The following is a 19,186-nucleotide window of genomic DNA, read 5'->3' as shown; positions in this document are numbered from 1 at the left end:
CTGCGGCGGCAAGATGCTTGGGGGGGCGGAGGGAGGGGGTGTGTCTTTATACTCCATATGTTGGAATAGCCCAATATATGTGGAATTCTTCTATACTGGAATATCCCAACACACTGGAATATTCCACGTATTAGAATATTCTGATACTGAGAACACCCCAGCTCTGGAAGTGTTCAAGGTCAGGTTGGACGGAGCTTGGAGCAACCTGGTCTAGGGGAAGGTGACCCTGCCCGTGGCAGCGGGTGGAACGAGATGATCCTTAAGGTCCTCTCCAAAACAAAGCATTCCGTGATTGTGTGATGACAAATGACATCCCAGCTCCTCCTGCAGGTTTTGATGCCCAGCACAGCCCTGCCGAGCCCTGCCTCCCCCCCCCCCTCAAGCACCAGGTCCTTACAAAAACGATGGTTTATTAGAAATCAGAGACAGAAAACATTAAAAAAAGGACTGTTTTTTGAGATGAAACATTTGACACAGGAACGAGAAGGGGGAGAGGGTAAACTGGGGGGGTACAGAGGCAGGTGAGTCCCAAGGGACACTGGCACAAGGGGATGTTGGTCCCAGAAAAATAATGCAAAAACTCCCTTGGAGAGGCCCCCAAGGCTGGGGCGGTGATCCAGCACCCACCCCAGGTGAGGGACATGGGGCAGGGGCTCTGTGGTGCCACCTGAACTCCTACCCCCCCAAAATCAGGGAATGGCATTTCACTAGAGTTTTGGGGAAGCTTTGGAGCATCCCCAAGCCCCACCAGCCCAGGCAGCTCCAAGTCTGGGGTGGAGACCCTCCAGCCCAGCCAGGCGAGGGCAAGAGCCCTCTCCTACTTCTTGCCCATCCCAAAGGTTTCACAGTTGGGGTACAGAAGGAGGCTGGGGGGAAACGGCTGCCCCCCAGCCCTGCTCCCCCCAGGCTGGGGAGGGGGTTCCATGACTACTTGGCAGAGGGTGGAGCTCCCCCATCCCCAAGTCCTTGCAGAGGAAGGGAAAAGAAATCCCCGGAGATGAGCAGAGCCCCTGGGAAGGACGGGAGAGCAGCAGGAGCAGGGGCTGGCACAGAAACCTCAGCCCACCAATGCAGCGAGCGTGTCCATTCTCTGCCCCTCAGCTCCCCAGCGCTGCCCTCCATGGACAGGTTTCCCAGTGGGTGGTCTCTGAGCCCCCTTGGAGGGCAGTGGTCCCATGCCAGGGTCCTGGGCATGTGTCCCTTGTGGTCTGGCTCTGCTGAGCCCCCAGCAGGGAGCTGCCTCTGGTCCTTGCCCGGTCAGTCTTGCAAGAGGTGGACGAAGCTGGCGGGGAAGACCCCGGTGCGGGAGCCGTCACCCTCGATGAAGCCGACCTGGGGGTGCAGAGGTGGGGGTCAAAGGGGTGGGAGTCCCATCTCAGGCATGGGAGAAGCTTTGGGGCTGATATCCCAATTCCCAGGGGAATTTAGAGAGGCTAAGCCGGGGTGACACAGCAGCTGAAGCCTTCCCAGCCCTACTCCATGCACAGATGGGTGAAGGATTCCCCCATCCATGCCCCCCAGGAACGCCCCAGCCACCTCCAGAGGGAAAAAAGGACCGGGATCAGGATCCCAGCACCTGTGCCACGGTGACACTCACCCAGCTCTGCTCATCTTCCTCCCGTGTCACCACAATCACCTCCCCCTTGGAGAAGGTCAGCTCCCGGGCCTTGTCCCCCTTGCAGTCAGCCACCGCCTTCACCCGCTTCTGCCTCCCCTTGGCCTAAAACGGGGTGGAAAGCAGGTGAAAGACCCCCCAAAGTCGCTCCCAAGAGGGGTGCAGGGATGTGACACCCCTGATCCTTCCCTCTCTGCAACCCCAGGATAAGGAGAGCAGGGATGCTCGGGGATGCAGAGGGTGACACCCCCCAAGTTGTGGCACCTACCGGAGCAAATCTCCTGGGCATGGGCACAGGGGGCACCTTGCTGAGAGCGGGGTCCTCGGGGCCACCAGGGCTCTGGGGGGACACGGTCAGCCCTGCTTTGCCCACCCCACCGCCGATGCGCCGGTACGAGCGGGTGCTCTCGGAGCTGTGGGGGACAGCGGGGACAGTGTCACCCCCTCCCTACTGGTGCCTTCCCCCTCCCTGTCCTCCTCCCTGGGAGGTCTCAGTAGGGTCAGGGCTCCCCCACGGGACCCAAGGGAGCATCCCCCTGGATGCTGATGGAGAGGGAGGGACCCCAGCACCCAAACTCCCTCAAACCAGCCCGTCCCACCACATTTTCCCAAAAGAGAGAAAAAACATGTAATATTTTATATATAATATATAAATATCATTATATATTACATAAAAATGCATCTATACTATTACATAAATTTTTATATAATAATATAATTTGCATGGGGGTCTGGGTGTCACCCCCCAAATAATCTGCATCACCTTTTCCAGGGACAACCCATCACCCCCATGGCTGCTCTTATCCCATCCTGCATCCCAGTGGCAGCATCAACTCCTCTGGGGTCCCCAGGGGGTGGGAACCCCTTTGCTCCACAATGACCCCCCCCAACACCCAGTGCACCCCCAGCCTGGAGGTGGGGGGGGGGTCCCTACCCAAACTTGACGGGGGGGATGTCGGGGGCTGTGCTGCCCGGCGGGGGCTGCCCGGGTGGGGGGCTCATCTCCGGCCCCCTCCGGGTGCTGCTGGCGTCGCTCTCGGAGCGGGTCTCCCAGTAGGCTGCCCGCCGGCTCTCGGTGGGGCTGCGGGTGCCGGGGGCCGGGGGGCCCGGGGTGCCATCCAGGGCACCCGTGCTGCTGGCAGAGGGGAGGCTGCGCGGTGCCGGAGCCTCCGCCGGCCCGGAGAAGTGCGGCTCTGACGCCTGCCGGGGCAGCTCGGGGCGCTCTGGGAGACACACACACAACGGGGACAATAAATTGGTGTCCTGCTGAAGGGAGAACCCCACCACGGGTGACCCCTCCCCACCCCAACTCACCGGTGGGGCTGTGGCCGGGTTTGGGGCGGGAGCCGCCCCGCGTGGGGTTTTTGAGGGGCAGCGGCGGGGGGATCTCCTCGCTGTGGGCCTGGCGGGGCGCGGGGCGGGAGGGCACCAGGATGCTCTCGTAGGTCTTGTTGGTGATGTCCATCCCCCCCACGCAGCTCCAGCGGGTCTGGGGGCAGGCGGGCGGGGGGCTGGCGGCCAGCGGGGACGTGCCCTTGAAGGAGCGCTGGAGGGGGCTCACCTGGGGGCAGGCATGTGGGTCCAGGGATGCCCCACTGCCACCAGCCCCAAAAAAGGGTCTGCACTCCCCCAGCCCCCCCACTGGGGATGTGGGATCTCTGTCACAGGATGTGCTGTCCCCTCCCAGAGGTACCTTCTCCTCCAGCTCGTCCTCACTGTCGTAAGGGAACTCTGAGGGTGGCTCCCAGTCATAGTCCACGTGGATCTGCAGGGAGAGCTTCCCTGCCTGTGCCTGCTCCAGCTGCCAGGTAGATGGGACAGGTCAGAGGAGTCCTGGCAGAGAGGGAACAGGCCCCAGCAGCCCCCCACCTCCATGCCAGCCCTCCCCAGGTGCTTTGGTCCCCTCTCCCCATCCCAAGCCATCTCCCCCAATCCCTCCATCACACCTACCAGCTCTTCACACTCGCTGTGCTTCAGCCTCCTCGCCACGTCCAGAGCCGTCTCACCCGCCGCATTCGCTGCCCGAGGGACAAAAGGGGGACAGATCCAGGTTACAGCCTTGACCCTCCCACCAGAGACCCCCAAAACCCCCAATCCCAGCCCCGTACCCGTGGTGAAGGCGGCTTTGCCCTTCAGCAGCAGCTTGAGGCAGTTGGGCTGGTTGTAGAGCGCGCTGTAGTGCAGGGCCGTGTTCCCGTCCTGCGTCACCCGGTCCAGCGTCCCCCTGCAGGGCCACCGGCAGGAGAGTCAAGGCCCGAGAGCACACAGGCCTCCTGCACACTCCTCCCGTGTGGGAAAGGGCAGGGGACACCGGGAGCACTTGGGGACGCACCCGTTCTGGATGATGAAGTCCACCAAGGGCAGGGAGGATCTGTCGGCGTGGCGCACGGCCACGTGCAGCGCCAGTTCACCTGCCTCCTGCCACGAGAGGGGACAGGAGAGATGAGCCTCATGGTGCTCATCTCCCCCAGGACGGAGGGGAGAGCAGAGCTGGACCCAAGGATGCTCATCTCCCATGACATGGAGGGAAAAGCAGAGCTGGACTCAAGGATGCTCTCATCTCCCACAGCTTGAAGGAGAGAGGAAAGCTGGACCTGAGGGATGCTCATCTTCCCAGGGGCACCTCTCCACCCAGAGCCCAAGAAAACTCCAAGCACAGGCACCCCAGAGGGGGCAAATCCATCCACGCTGCTAGGTGTGGGGCTCACCTGGCCCTCGGGGCTGGCCAGGGGCTTGGCCAGGTCGTGCCCCTCAGCAAAGGCCTGGAGCAGGGCCAGGAGGTCCCGGGCACGAATGGCTTCCCAGAGGCGGTGGGGATCGTCCCGGCTGCTTTTCTGGACATAGCGACGCTCCATGTACTTGGCCACGATGTACTCCTTGCGGGCAGCCCTGGGGGAAGGGGGGCTTGGGTGGGCATGGAGACCAGAACCCTCCAGCTCCCACCACAGCCAGGGGCACCCTGAGCTCCTCCCTTCTCCTGAAGCCCTGGGATCAAGGGGAAACCTCCAGAGAGGTGCAGATCCCCCACCAAAATCCAGGTGATGACATCAGGATCTTCCATTCTCACATCCCTGGACTGTCTCAGAGTTGATGGGCATGGAAGCAAGGGCAGACCACCATGCACTCCTTTTCCTCCTCCTCCTCCTCCTCCTTCTCCTCCTAGCCCACCCTGAGCCCACATCCTGCACCCAACTCACATATCACTGCCAGCTGAGGGCTTGGGACAGTCCTGCATGGGCAGCGTGGCCTCCATGATCTCATTGAAACGGGTGTTCCCAATGCTGACAGCCAGCTATGGAGAGAGAGGGATGGGGGGAGACAAGCCCTCCTGGCCACACTCCCCCTGCCCCCAGCCAGATCACATCCTGGAGGGAAGGAATCCACTGGATCCACCCAGGACTTTTCTAGAGCAGCACCTCCCCTAGGGGTGATCTTTCACGGCAGAGGAAGTCTGGTTTAGGAGGGAGCAGTTCCAGCATCCCCCTCCTTAGGAAATAGGTTTGTAAAGGCCCCCCCCTTGCCCAAACCACCACACTGCGAAAACTGGAGCAAGTTAGCAAGCACTGGAGCAAACTGGGGACAGAGGAGGAAGAATAAACTCTGCATCCCAGAAGGTTTGGGAGCCGCAGAGGGCGATTCCCAGCGGCCACGAGACCTCCAGGCTCAGGGAGCAGCTCACCAGCAGCTCAGAGGTGCTGAGGACATCCAGGGTGAGGGACTGGATGCGGGAATAATGCACACCCAGCTCCCGATGGATGCCGGAGCACTCGATGCACGTCAGGATGCCCAGGTTGGTGGAGAGCCACGTGGGGTCTGCGGTGGGAGCAGCACAGGGGGCTCAGCATCACACAGGATGCTGTGACCCCCGTGGGTACCAGACCCACACCCGGGGGGGGGGGGCACCCTGACGTACCCGGGGCCCCGCAGTCACAGCACTGTTTGTTCCCTGGCATGTTCTTCACCTCGCTGATGACCAGCCTGGTGAGCTCCTGGACGCCGCCGTCCACCCCGGCGCCCGCCGCTGCCCCGCTGCCCACATCCCCCTTGAAGGCATTGCTCAGGGCTTCGTCCTTGCTGTTCTGCAGCACTGAGACCCACCTGGGCAGGAGGGAGGAGGAGAAGGAGGAGGAGGATGGGAAAGGTAGAGCAGGATCTGGCACCTCAAGGAGTGGGGATGGGCTGTGGCACTTACACGACGCACTCCTGCTCGTCCTCCGCTTGGAAGTGATATGTCCTGTTGTCTGCAGGGATGGGGAGAGAAGGGAAAGGGGAGAAATTGTGGCTGCCCCATCCCTGGAAGTGTTCAAGGCCAGGTTGGACTGGGCTTGGAGCAACCTGGCCTAGTGGAAGGTGACCCTGCCCATGGCAGAGGGTGGAACAAGATGGGCTTTAAGGTCATTTCCAACCCAAACCATTCTGGGATTCTGTCATTCTATGATTCAGGGATGCCCAGGACAGCAAGAATCTTCTAAAATCTCTCCAAAGGAGCTGCTTAACTAAAAATTAAATCACTGCACATCACTCCCCTATCACCTGAGCCCTGTCACAACTTCTTTTTGTCTGAGCTTTCTCGATCTTGGAGAGGTTGGTCCTTCCTCTGTAAAGACAGCCAGGGAGGCATCCAGAGCCAGGTTAAAAGGGCTTCAGAGGGAAAACCCACTCCAAAAAGGGAGAACTCCCACCAACCCCTCTGTCTCAGGGTCAAACACCACCCCCCAGCCATGGCACCCTGCCCTGGCCACTCACGTGTCACCAGGTCAAAGCATTTCTTCTCCTCGGCGTGGGGCCGCACTTGGCAGGTGAGGAGGTTCAGCTTGACAGGGGGACGGTTAATCTGCAGGGTGAGAGGATGGAGAGGGGTTAAAGGACTGGGAGGGGTGGGATGGGCATCACCAAGGGATTGGGCATCACCATCTCTGACGGCAACTGTGGGGGGACAACCACCAGCACAGACAGTTCCTCTTGGGATAACCAGGGGAGTCGGACCCTGTCTGACCTTTTGCAGGAGAACAGGGTCCCTCTGCAGGAGAACAGGGCTCTCAGATGTCCCTGGCCCACGTCCTCTGTCCCTGCCACAGTTTCCAGCCTCCAACACCAGGGGGAAGCACCTCCCTCCCAACCCACCCCAGCCCCTTCTGGGCTTGTCTGGACCCTCATCGCCCAACTCGCTGCCCCAACCAACCCCCCCTTCCCTCCCACGGACCCCTGTCAGACAGGGGGGATCCCCTTTAGGCTTTCCAGTCCCATCTTGTGCTAAATTCTAAGCCAGGCAGATTTGAGACCAGCTTGGGAAAAACTAAACCTGAAAGAAAGGGATCTGAAATCCAATGGACAACGGACACCAAGGCTCCAAGGTGCACAAAGAAGGGTCAGGGCTGCAGCCCCGCCCCGCTCCTCACCGTGCTGTGGGAAATGGTCAGGCAGCCGTATTTTACACCACACTTCCTCTTCTGCCACACTTTGCGGATCCTGAGGAGGAGGAAGAGGAAGAGTGAGGGTTTCACAGCCCCGATCGCCCACATCCGCATCCCAAACCTCCCACGGCAGCCCTTGGCACGATCCTGTGGGGCTGTGCTTCCTGGAACTCACAGAGCACAGAATGTCCTGCTGAGCTATGGGCTGTGGGGATCCCAGCTCTGGATCCCAACACCGGGATGGAGCTGGGAGCTCTCTGGGATAACACTCATCCCTACCCATCGCTCTTCTTGTACAGGAATCCCGACTTCTCTGTCCCGTACTGCTTGTTCCCTTGGTGCTGGTGGATGCTGTAGCCACTGCCAGAGTTCTTCCTGCTCAGGTTTTCCTGAAAAAAAAAAAAGGCAGTTAAAAAGCAAAGTGAGAGGTGCAGGAGTGGCTGCTCCAAGTGACCTCATCCTTATGTGGAGTGCAGTGTCCAGCAGGATGCCAGAGACCCCCGTGCCCTTCCAGCATCCAAACATCTCCCAGGTCTGCTCTGCTCCCAGGGATGTCTCCTTTGCTCCTTAGCTTCTCCCCATCCCCAACCTAATCCCAGGGTAGCCTGCACCCTCCCAGTGCTCCTTCCCAGCTCTCCCATGCCCATCCCGGGGGTCTCACCTCCTTGTTTTCCAGCTGCAGGATGCTGCGGAGGGAATCGCGGGTCTGCGTGAGCTGCTTCACCTCCTCCTCCTGTGCTTGGTGGAGCTGCAAAGGGAGGAGCTGCCACCACTGCTGTGCTGAGCAGGGGCATTCTCAGGGACTGGCACGGGCACAGGGGGGGTGGCATCCCATGGGACACGTCTGGATGGATGGCAGCGTGGGGGACTCACCGCGTGGAGGGACACAGCCAGCTTCTCAATGAAGGGGTAGAGGTTCTGGGCAGCCTTCCAGCCATCTTGGAAGAAACTGGGCGTTTGTTGAGGGTGATTAAGATGCAGACAGGGAGGGTGGAGGAAAAAAAAGGGTTGTTTTTTTTTTTTTTTAGAGGAAACGTGGCAGGAGATCATGGCAACCCCCTCGCTGGGAAGCTGCCCTTGCTTTGCGGTTCCCTGGCTACTGTGATCTGGACAGAGCCCACCAAAGGCCTTGGGATCTGGATACCCCACATATTTGGGCTGTCTGGGATGCAGGACTGGCCTCTTGGTCAATCCCAGTTCGTCTCATTGGGGAGCAGCTCTGCTGGAGGCCACATCTGGGGGGCTCTGGGTCACAGCCCCAGCCAAGGATATGCCTTTAACCAGCAGGACTGTCCCCCCTGCCTCAGTTTCCCCACTCGAGAGCTGCAGGAGATGATGGCACCCACTCCAGCCTCATGGAGCGATGGGAAAGGCAAGGGGATGTTAATCCCTGCTCCAGACACCCTCGTTACGAGCCCCACAGCTGATGCTGGAGCCTCTCAGCTGAACTCATCCCTGGAAATCTAATCCAGAAACCAAATCATCTGATATATCCCGAGCCAACCCCCTTCCCCCAGCCCCATGGACACGTTTACAGCTGCTCAAGCCAACAAAAAGCACATTCCAACTCCCCAGATGCAACCTGGGCTCTGCCCAGCACTTCCATCAACAGCTTTATGGAGCTGGGATGGGAGAAGGAGCCCCCAGACCCTCGTGGGACCTCCCAAAGGTGACAACAACCCCACTTTTATCCAGGTGGCACCTACTTGTGCTGAGCATGGAAAAACTTGATGAGGCTCTGCAGGAAATCTGGTCCCTGTTTCATCTGAGACTCGCTGGCTTTCAGCAGGTACTGGAGGAGGAGAAGACACCCCATAAGGTGACGGAGACAAGGACCAGCTGAAAATATTCCCAGAGGAAAGAGCAAGAGCCTGCCCAGCCCTCGCTTCCCTTCCCGACACGGGGAGGAGGGTTAAAACACTGGCTGGGCTTCAAGGAGTCGAGTCACGATGTTGGATTTGAAGGCAGCTCACAGGGGACCACCCTCAAAAAACCTGGCTCTGGAAGTTCTCCAAGAGCTGGAAAGTTCAAGGGCTGAGGCCTCCGGGGTTTCCAGCCAAGCACGCTTCTCCTGCTGCTCATTACTTCTGGAGTTAATAAATAACCAAAACTCAAGGCAGCTCGTGAAGGGGAAAGGAAAAAAAAAAAAAAATCCCAAAAGTTTTTTAAGATATGACCCTTTTATTCCCAAAAATCAGATTCCAAGCAGCAAGCACCTGCAGCACACCAGCCCTGGAGGTCTGCCGAGCTGTCCCGTGGGATGGGGAATTTCAGCTTCATGCATCAAACCCATCCATCAGCTGCAGGCAGGGAAGGAAAGACCCAGAGTCTCGCTCACCCTGAGCAAAATGAGGAGGGGAAGAGATTTTCCCCCTGCGAGCTCCTCTACAGCTGCTGGAATGGTTTTGAGCGGGAGGCGAGGGGAGGGGAAGGCAGCCCTGAGCTCCAGGGGCTTTCCATGCTGGGATAGAGCCTCTGGAATGGAGTCTCCCGGTGCCCTGGGCGCTCCGAACACCCTGAGGGGTCACTGGGCTGCAGAGGGTTGTTAAACTGCCCCGTGCAAGCAGGAGATGCTGAGTCACTGTCACAGCACTGCGCTCCCTGAACCAAGTCCCACCTGGGAAAGGCCACACGTGCCCAGCTCCCATGGAATGTCCCTGCCCTGCCACCCACGCCCTGGGGTGCACAGGGATGCTCCCAGCACCCCCGGATCCGGATCCAGCTGCACCCACAGCCCTGGGGGTGCAAGATGGCCCACGATGGGGAGACACAACCACCCCGCGGGGTGGAACAGGACCACGTTCCCACCCCAGGAAGCAGCAAAACCCACTTCCCTATAAACCCACGTGCATCACATGCCCCTCAAACCCCCCAAGAAGAGCTGCCCCCCCCCAACTTGCAGGGCCAGCAGCAGCTCTCACGTGCACGTGCCCCACTCGCACGCAGCCGCCGTGCCCGGCTCCAGCTCCCGCCTCTCCATGTGCTGTTATTTATCCCACAGTGGAGCTATTCAAGGGAGTGACTCATCTGGCCCTGTCCCAGCTCCCCGGCGGGCGCAGCCTCCTCCCCTCACCCCCTGCCCTTTGCTGGGAGGGGCACAGGCAGCACCGGGCTCTGGCCCTCGGGAACGTGGGAGAGCCCTGGAACAACCCACTGGGGAGTTGTTCCCTGCTCTGTGTGTCACCTTAAAGAGGTTTGTGGGGCTGCTGAGTGTCTGGAGCCAGGACACCTGGGCTCCTCCTCACTGTGGGGGCCCAGAGTTGTGTCTCCATCCTTCACTTATTCCCATCTCACCTCCTGAGCAGGGACTGCCAGCAACCGGGACTGCCAGAGGGATCTGGGGTGACTCGTGAGCCCCCCTAACCAAAACCAAAAAACTCACTTTTTGCCTCAAGTGCCACCCAGTGAAGGGGGAGGAGCAGGGCTGGGAGGACACGGGTGGGGCCACTGCAGAGAAGGGTCATGGGGGACTTCATGAGGCACCACGGGTGCTTCTTGAAGCTGCATCCCACAGGGACCCCAGTCTGGGGATGGGACGAGGATCCCATGCAGGGATGGGACGGGGACAGCCGAGGGTCCCACACAGCACCCACATGGGACTGTTTTGGTGGCAGGGACAGGGACAGGCTCCGGTGTCCCCACAGAGGTTAAGTAGAACGATCCCCCTGGAGATGAACAGTCCCTGTATCCCCCCAGGAGAGTCCCTACCTCGCACATGTGGAGCTGGAAGAGCCGCCGCTCCCTCTGCATGTCCTCGGCCACCTCCGCGGCCGCCGGCTCGGCCTGGATGACCCCGGCCAGGCGGGATCGCTCCTTCTCCTTCTCCATCTTCCCCCTGTGCAATGGGATGGCAGCGGGCTGGAGACATCCCTGCCCTGAGGGGTGCCCCATGCTGGAGGCACAGGGAATGGCATCAGGAGAAACATCTCCAGCCCCTCTCCCTGTCCCTTTCCCCTTTGGAAAAGGCTGGATCGGAGCCTTCCCAGTGGCAAACTGGCACCATCGGTGCCCGACTCCATTCCAGGGACAAAACACCTTTGTGCAGAGCAGGATTTAGGTAGATTTTGCTGGAGGCAGCGTGTTCCTTACACTTTGGTCTCATAATCCTTCCAGGCCTTTTCAATCTGCTTCTTGGAGTCCTGTGGCAAAGGAGAGGGGTGGGGGAAGGTCAGGGAAGGTGACAGAGCTGGTGGCACTGAAGTGGCCAAAGGCTTTGTTCTGCATCACTGCACCCTGTGGAGACAGGGGATGTCCCCAGTGGGTCTTCACCCCTTGCTCCCATCACCCCCAACCCTCACTGCTCCCTTCTAGCCCCTGGTACTTGCTCCTTCCTTCTGCCCACAGGCATGAGCTGAGCCCATACCGGGGTCTCACTGCAGCATGTCCCCACATGGGTGACCCTGGGGACAGGGCTGGGGGGGACTCACCAGGCGGCCATCCCTCAGCTGCCCCTTCAGCAGGCTGTCCAGGGGGAAGGACACGATGTTGTTCAGGTTCTGCACCTGCAAAAGGCAGAGATGGGGTTACCCCACAGTGGGGGGGGTGGGGGACCTGGAGCCCCAGGTCCTTCCCGGTGCCAGGGACCTCCCTCCATCTCCATCGCTGCCCTGGGAAGGGTTAAAGAGGCTGGAAGCAGGGCTGGATCCAGGATCCAGGCACGGGGCAGGCTGGGGCTTGTTGGAGCTGGCTGCAAGATGTCTGACGCAGGGCCCTTCCCACAAACCACATCAGCACCGCGGCTGCCAAAACCAAAACTGTTCCCCCTCCATCAACACCTCGTCCCTGTCCCCACACCCAGTAATGCCACCAGCCCCTCCACAGCCCCAGGATGCAAAGAGCACCCCCAATGTCAAAGGGGCTTCCCAAAATGTCCCTCTTTCCTGGGGTTTGGGGACAGCAGAGCAGCCACCACCATCCCCGGCAGTGCCGTGCAGGGGTCCATGGTGGGGACACAGGAGCCTACTCCAGACATTCCAGAGTCCTGGAATCCCTCTGTGCATCCCATTTTAAAGCTGTGAGAGCAGTTCCAGCACCCATGAGACCTCCCCACTGCACCCAGATTTTTTTTTAAAGGGTTTTGGTCCCCTGCAGCACCTGGGGAGGAACCCAGCCCTGGAGCACAGGACCGGCCCCAAACGAGTGGGAATGGGGCACCCTGCTTCTGACAGCTCCAGGGAGACTCCAGGAGGGGAAACACAGCTTTTGGGATCTGGGTGAGGGTCCTGGCACAGAACTGAGCTCGGCAGCATGCAGGGCAGGAGGCGGGGGCCCCCAAAACTGATCTGACTCCTCCACCAGGACAGTTCTGCAGAGCCCCACTGGAGCACGGGGGTCTGGGTGGGCTGGGACAGACGGGATGGGGAAGGGGAGGAGCAGGGAGGCCCAGATTGGGGTAACTGGGAGAGAAGACGCCAAAAATCTGAGATTCTTGCTGGGGGAAGGGCAGCAGAAATCAATCTCCTCCTTGAGCAGAGCCAGGGACCAAAAACACCCCTTGGAGAGGGGGATTTGAAAGGGAATGAAGAGGGAGCCACGTGGGGCTTTGTTGCGGGGTGTGCACGGACCCGGCTCCGTTCAGGAACTGAGTTTTCCAGCGGAGCCATTCCCGAGGTGGGGAAGGCGCCGGCGGCTCCGCTCACGTCCGTCTCTGCCTGCTCCCCACGGCCCCACTGCACGGCCCAGCGTGGCTTTGATTTACTCTTGGCAAGCGAGATCAGAGATGCAATTGATGTGAGGCAAAAAAAAACGAAACAGAAAGAAAGAAAAAAGGGAAAAAAATTGAAAATAGCAGCCCCAGCTGCCCATGGGATCCCAGGGTCGGCGGCCCCGGGGAGCTGGGAATGAGCTGTAAATCCAGTAATGAGGGTATCAGATGGTCTGGGAGCACTGGGAACGTGCCCCCGAGCCCCAGGATGGGAGGTGGGGATTGCTGCATGCATCTGGGAGGAAGGGGGCTGCACTGGGGGGGGGTGGTGTCCAAATCCAGATGGGTTTGGGACAGCTCACCAGGTTCTTGAAGAGCGCGGTGACCTCGCGGGTGAAGACGGCCAGGTTGAGGAAACCGGTGGAGAGCTCGTGGTTGTTCTGGGAGAGGTGGTTGTTGCCAAAGTTCTCCAGGGCCTCGCTGTACTGCTCCTCATTCTCCACGTGGGCTGCAGGGGGAGACACCGGAGAGGGACATGGGGTGGCCCTGCAGCACCCCGACACGTCGTGGTCACACCGTGAGGTCCCACCAGCACCCAGCACCCACCTCCCCCTCACTCCATAGCAGAGTTGGGCTGGTCCTGCTGCAGGACAGCAGTGGTGTGCCCCAAACAACCTTCCTAAGGTTCTCAGTTTCCCTTTTTTACGTATATTTCAGACGTTTTCTGGCACCTTAGCATGTTGCTGGGTCACATCGTGAAGTCCCACCAGCACCCAGCACTCATCTCCCCATCCCTCCGTAGCAAAGCTGGGCTGACCCTGCTGCAGGACAGCACTGGAATGTCCAAAACAACCTTCCCAAGGTTCTCAATTTCCCTTTTTATATTGTCTTAAGGCAATTTTTGGCACCTTAGCATGCAGCTACGTCACCTTTCACTGGCCAGCACCCATGGCCACCCCACTGTCTGGCGTGATCAGTGTTGGTGGAGAACAGGACTGTCCCAGACCCCCCCCAGCCCCATGGTCCAGGGATGCCCTCCTGAAGCCCAACTCACTGAGCCCGGAGATGTGAATGGCTTTCACATATTTCCTGATCCTCTGGAGCACAGCTTGGTCCCCATCCAGGCTCTGCGAAAGCAAAGAGAGAAAACAAACGGAGCTCGTTACCGAGCTCCCCCAGCCCAGCTGGCCCTTGGAAAGGCTGCAGCTCTGCCATGCAGATGTGTGGGGCAGGATCCAAGCTCCCAGGGCTGGGAAAGGAGCTGGAGGCATCCTGGGGGTGCTGGAGCCACGGCGTCCAGCCGGTCCCTGTAGCTTTGCTGCCAGGCAGGGCTTTGGCTGCCCCTGGAGAGGAGGGTTTGAGCAAGACAGTAGCAGGGGGTGAGAGGCTCCTCGGAACCCAGAAAATGCCTCCCTGGCTCTTGCAGGGGCTGTTTCAACTAACAAGGAGGCATCACATCAGCCCATCCCCACAGCTCAGGACTAGGCACAGCACAAGCCCAGCTTCCCACAGAGCCAAAACCAGGATTCACCTCCTGCTGATGGCGACCTAAATCCCATAAACCCCTGTGCCAGTTGTGTGCTAAACCACAACAACCCCACAACCAGGGATGTGGCCTTCCACAATCCCCCCTGCCCCGAGCTCAGGCAGGGTCTTGCCTGTGGCTCCCAGCACCGTGAGCTTCCCTGCAGCCCCACCAGCCACATCCTGCACCGGTTTGGAGCCCTCCCCATCCCCAGTCTAGTCCCTCCATCCTTCCCTACCTGCACAGCCCCCGTTTGCACCCTGAGCACCACAGCAAACTCTGCCCCAGCCCAACCCCAGGCCAAGGGGCCGCAGCATCGCAGCCGAACACAGCAACAGGAAAGGGTTAAGGGTGGCTTGGCTGCAGGTACCAGAGCCATGATAACAGGCTGGAAATATTTAGAGGGTGTGAACAGCAAGAAGGGCGAGGGATGAAACCGCGGAGGAATTACAATAAAGAGGCTCTCTCTCTGCTCTGAGCTCTGCCGAAGGTTTTGGGGCTGATGTCAAGGCCTGATTTCCTGACAGCAGGGTCAGCCTGGCTCCAGCGCCGCTCTCCCAGGCCCTCCTCGTTGGATGGGATGCTGTGGATGAGCTTTGGCCAGGATGAGCCGGCTGGGAGGGAACTGGGGCTGAGGTGGGAGCCAAACCCCCCGCCCAGAGGGGTCCTGCAATGCATCTACAATGGGGAGGATGTTGGGGAGCACCAAAGCCCCCCATGGCCCCTCTCTGCACCAAATCCAGGCAGACCAAGCCCTCCAGAGCAGAGGGATTCCCTGCCTCAGGGGGGAAAGCTGGGGCTGGATGCCTGGATGCTCCAGGGTTGCAAACTTGGCATAGTCACAAGAAGGGGAAACTGAGGCAGCATGAGATGCTCTGGATGCATCACTGGGAAAATGAGGGAAGAAACTGCTCTGAGCGTCCAGGATGGGGCAGCTCATCCTGGTGCCACCTCACGCTGCAGGAGGCTGAATTATGGGGCTGGTATGGAGCAGGGACGGACATAAGGCTTTTGGGATTGGGTCCATGAGTTTACCAGTGGGGACAGGGCAGAAGACCTTGGCACTGGGGTGGTAAATGCAGAGGAAATCCCTTCATGTTGCTGCCCCAGCAGCAACACTGGCATCCCTCATGCATCAGGCTGGCTGCTGGGAACACAGGCCTTGGCTGCACAGGGACAGCCCTCTGGAGCCCCCATAACACCCATCACCCCTGGGCTCCAGGTCATGGGGCAGCTGAGGACAGTGGGGCCAGGAGCAGGAGGGATTCCCTGTGGGATGGAGGAAGGGATGAATCCCCGGGCTCCAGCCTGGGGACTCCGGGCAGGATTCTCAATGGGGGCCATTCTTCTGCATCCCCCCCCCGGCACTGGCTTGTGCCGCCCGGCGAAGGAGCCGCCGCGGGTGCCAGGGCCAGGGTGACAAACTGCCAGGCTGGGAGCAGGATGTGGTGCTGCCCTGGGAGACAGGGGGAGCTGGGAGCTCATCTGCCAGCTCTGCCACTGGGTGCACCAGCAGCCTCTGCCATGTCACCCTGTCCCGGCCTGGAGGTGCCCAGTCCCCTCTAACACACACACCCAAACCCAGGGCTGATTATCCCCCTTGGCTGATGCTATCGCCCCATCAGGGTTCTGAGGGCGGAGTGGAGCTGGTTTAGTTGGATTTCCCTCTTCCTCTCGTGCTGGGACAGGGGATGCCAAAGGGCTGGCAGTGGTTTGGTCCCCTCCCTGCAGCCTCCAGTGGGACGGGGGGCTCAGCCCCGTGGCCCCCATGGCACATGACACCAGTCACGATTCCCAGCTCTCTCGCGCTCACTGGAGCTTTACTAAGCCAACCCCACAGAGACCCCCTGCCATTCCTGGGGGACGCCTCTCCCCCCATCCCAGTCCCCTTTACCCGCAGCCTCTCCGAGCAGCCAAACAAAATTCCTGCTGCTCCCTCCTGGCTGGAGCTGCCTCCCCCTTCCCAGCTGGGAGGCAGATCCATGGTAGGAGATCCACGGCAGTGACCAGCATGTACTGGTGGAGACTAGGATGCCCCGTGGTGTGTCCTCAGATTTCCAGCCCCAGGACACCCCTCCCACTGCCTCCAGGGATCCCAAAGCCCCGGCACCTGGGGCCCCCCGCTCGCCGCCAGCCCTGGCTCTCCTTCAAAGCCATTCCTTCGCTAAGAGGAGTTGGCAAAAGCCACAGGACCAGCTGGAAACCGCCTTTATTCCAGGCGGGAGAAGGGGGACGAAAGCACCCCCCGCCACCTCCGCCCTTCCCACAAACGCTGCCAGGGATATTGGGGGGAGCCTAAAAATACTCCCCTGGCTTTAATCTCGGGGAACCTCCCCGAGTCCCATCGGAGCTGGCTGCAGCACAGGAACTCGACAGCGGATGAAGATGTGGGGCTGATGCTCTGGGGGGATGCCCTGGCCCCTGGGAAGGGAGTGTCTACCCTGGATCCAGGGGAAAAAGAAGGATGCCCTGGTCCCAGGAGGGGCAGAGGGGAATGCCCAGATCATCGGACTGGGGGATGCTCTGGCCCCAGGGATGCAGGGGGATGCCCGGGCCTGGGGAGATGGGGGGATATCCCAGCCCCGGGAGGCACGTGGAGCTTTAAAGGAGGCTTTAAAAAAAGCCTGTTGCCCATTTCTACAGGCTTTGCCCCCCCCCTCCCCCCAAAAAAAAAAAAAACACACGCTGGGGCAGCTGGCTAATGCAAACAACTTCCCTACCCGAGGGTCCCAAAGCACCTGCCTTAGGGTGTCGGGGTGAAGGGGAGGAACCCCAAAAAAACAGAAACCCGAGGGAGGCGCAAGCATCAAGGGATCAGCACCTACGGGTGCGGGGGGGGTGTTCCCAGGTGGGGTGCGCAGCCCGACCACCCCCTCGAACCCCTTTGGCCCCGCTCACCTCCTCCAGAGCCCCCACCGCCCCCCGGCACTTCTGCATCTTGGAGGCGAAGGTGGCGGCCGGGGAGCTCAGATCCTCGCCGGTCACGGCCAAGAACTCGGCCACGCTGAGCTGCTCGGGCATGGTGCGGGGGGATACCGGGCGGGGGGGACACCGGGGAGGGGGCACCGGGGCTTGGGGGGGCACGGGGAGCGCGCGGGGGGCTCCCCCTGCGGAGCGCTCCCCCTGCGGAGCGCCCCGGGGGTGCGGGCTCAGCCCGGCTCAGCGCCCCGCGCCCCGCACCGGGAGCCCCGCGCGCCGCACCGGGAGCTGCTCCTTCCCTCCCTCCCTCCGTCCCCTCCGCCCGCTCCCGCCCCGCCGCCGTCACGAGGCGGCCCCGCCCGCCCGCCCGTTAAAGGCGAAGAGCCCCCGGGATCCCAAATAACCCCCCCAGGCGACCCCCGCGCCGGGGGATGGGGGATGCGGGGTCTCCCGGTGCGGTGTGGGGAGGAACGGGAAACCCCGGGATCTGGCTGGATCTGCACCTCCAGTCTCGCCACGGCACGGCTGGGTGCTTTCCCAGGCAGGCAGCACTCACATCACCCCGACATCCACCTTTCCCAGGCACCCAGGACCCGCTCACCCCAACACTCACCTTTCCCAGGCACCCCTCAGCCACCTCACCCCGGCTCGGCAGGAGATGGAGACGCAGTAAAGGATGGCTTGGGATTAAACCCAGTCCCCCCCGGGCACTGGTTTAACTGGAGGCTGCCCCCATCCTGCCCTTCCTGAGACCCTGAGGGGACAATCCTTGAGCAGGGGACAATTCCCAAAGCCCTCGGTCCTTTGTCTCGCTGGAGGGGACCTCTGAGCCCACTGTCCTCTCACTTATCCCACCCCTCACAGGCCCAAGGAGCTGGATTTTGATGTCCCATTCCTGGTTATTTGCTCTTCCCGGAGGAACACGCGGGACACGCCGGGAGAGGCGCTGAGGCTGAACAGACACCGAGCACATCCCACCGCGGGGCTGGTGACAAACTGGAACAGAAGGGGACAAAAAGCCTCAGTGGGGCTGGTTTGCCATGGGACAGGTCAATAGGGGGTGAGTGTGCTTTGCAGACCCCTCCACGCCCCTCGCACCAAGCACCCCTCACCCCTTGTCAGAGGTTGACAAACCCTCGACCCCTTTACTGAGCCAGGGGTGGGGCTCAGTAAAGCTCAGGTCTGTGCCTAATCAGGTCCAGCCCAAGCCCTGTTCTATCTCGGCGTAACTGGGGTGCTGGGAGGGACCAGGGTGTAGGAAGAGCCATCACAGGCCTTGGATGAATGGCTGTGAACATTCCATCCCTCAGGCACCGGCAAGCCCACGGTTTGGGGGTGCCCGCCCTAATTTGGAGGGGACCGGGCATCTGCCGAGCTCCCGGGACATCCCTGAGCAGAGCAGGGCTCTGGCAGACACAAGGTTAAGAGGCTGCAGCCCAGGCAGGACGGAAGCAGGAGGGATTTGGGGGTTCCCCATGGGTAAGAGCCTCCCTCAACCTTCTCTTCCCCCCGGTGCGCCGCGGGGTCCCTCCGGGCGCGGGGCCGGGGCGGTCCCTTGGCTGGGGTGGCCCTGCCACCTCCTGGCCGGCCCGGGGACTGCGGGGGGGCCACACGACCCGGGGACATCCCCCGAGCTCCTGCGGGACACGCAGCCCCACGGGGATGGGGACATGGGGACAGGGTCGTGCCTACAGCACTCTGTGCCCCTCGCCTGGCTTACCTGGCCCGGGGCTCTCCTCCTCCTCTTTCTTCCTCCTCCTCTTCCTCCACCTCACCAGATGACCTATGTGCCACAAGCTCAGGTACCACTGGACATCACCAGGTACCACTGGAGATCAAGTACCAGCAACAGTCACCAGTCACTACTGGGCATCACTGGGGACCACTGATCATCACCAGGTACCACTGGGCATCACTGGGGACCACCAGACATCAGGTACCACTATGCCCTGGTACCACTGATCACTGTGACACCAGCACTGTTGGCATCCCCAGGACAGGCAGCAGGTGAGGGAAGGATCCTCCACGGGCACAGCTCCCCCAGGATTTTGCTCTGCAGCCCCCAGACC

The 19,186-nt window shown here is 60.9% G+C and overlaps 1 protein-coding gene across 1 annotated transcript; it reads right to left on the bottom strand.

Moving 5' to 3' along the window:
- Window positions 1-393: 393 nt before the first annotated feature.
- Window positions 394-17,314, bottom strand: ASAP3 (ArfGAP with SH3 domain, ankyrin repeat and PH domain 3). The gene is made up of 26 exons (XM_027740349.2): window positions 17,097-17,314; window positions 13,728-13,800; window positions 13,036-13,181; window positions 11,457-11,531; window positions 11,119-11,168; window positions 10,738-10,864; window positions 8,736-8,821; window positions 7,903-7,978; window positions 7,691-7,777; window positions 7,309-7,418; window positions 7,015-7,084; window positions 6,362-6,449; window positions 5,808-5,856; window positions 5,529-5,713; window positions 5,295-5,428; window positions 4,813-4,907; window positions 4,324-4,504; window positions 3,948-4,033; window positions 3,724-3,839; window positions 3,566-3,633; window positions 3,309-3,416; window positions 2,930-3,176; window positions 2,550-2,838; window positions 1,884-2,028; window positions 1,598-1,720; window positions 394-1,332 (listed from the first exon to the last, which is right to left on the bottom strand). The coding sequence occupies exons 1-26, from the start codon at window positions 17,217-17,219 to the stop codon at window positions 1,258-1,260; spliced, it is 3,012 nt and encodes a 1,003-aa protein (XP_027596150.1). The 5' UTR covers window positions 17,220-17,314; the 3' UTR covers window positions 394-1,257.
- Window positions 17,315-19,186: the final 1,872 nt, after the last annotated feature.

This window comes from Pipra filicauda, unplaced genomic scaffold (genome assembly GCF_003945595.2).
Source record: "Pipra filicauda isolate LSUMZ 115617 unplaced genomic scaffold, ASM394559v2 scaffold219_size1829416_pilon, whole genome shotgun sequence".
In the NCBI taxonomy this organism is placed as follows: Eukaryota; Metazoa; Chordata; class Aves; order Passeriformes; family Pipridae; genus Pipra; species Pipra filicauda.
The sequence above is the reverse complement of the archived record's forward strand: the minus strand, read 5'-3'. Positions and strand labels throughout refer to the sequence as shown.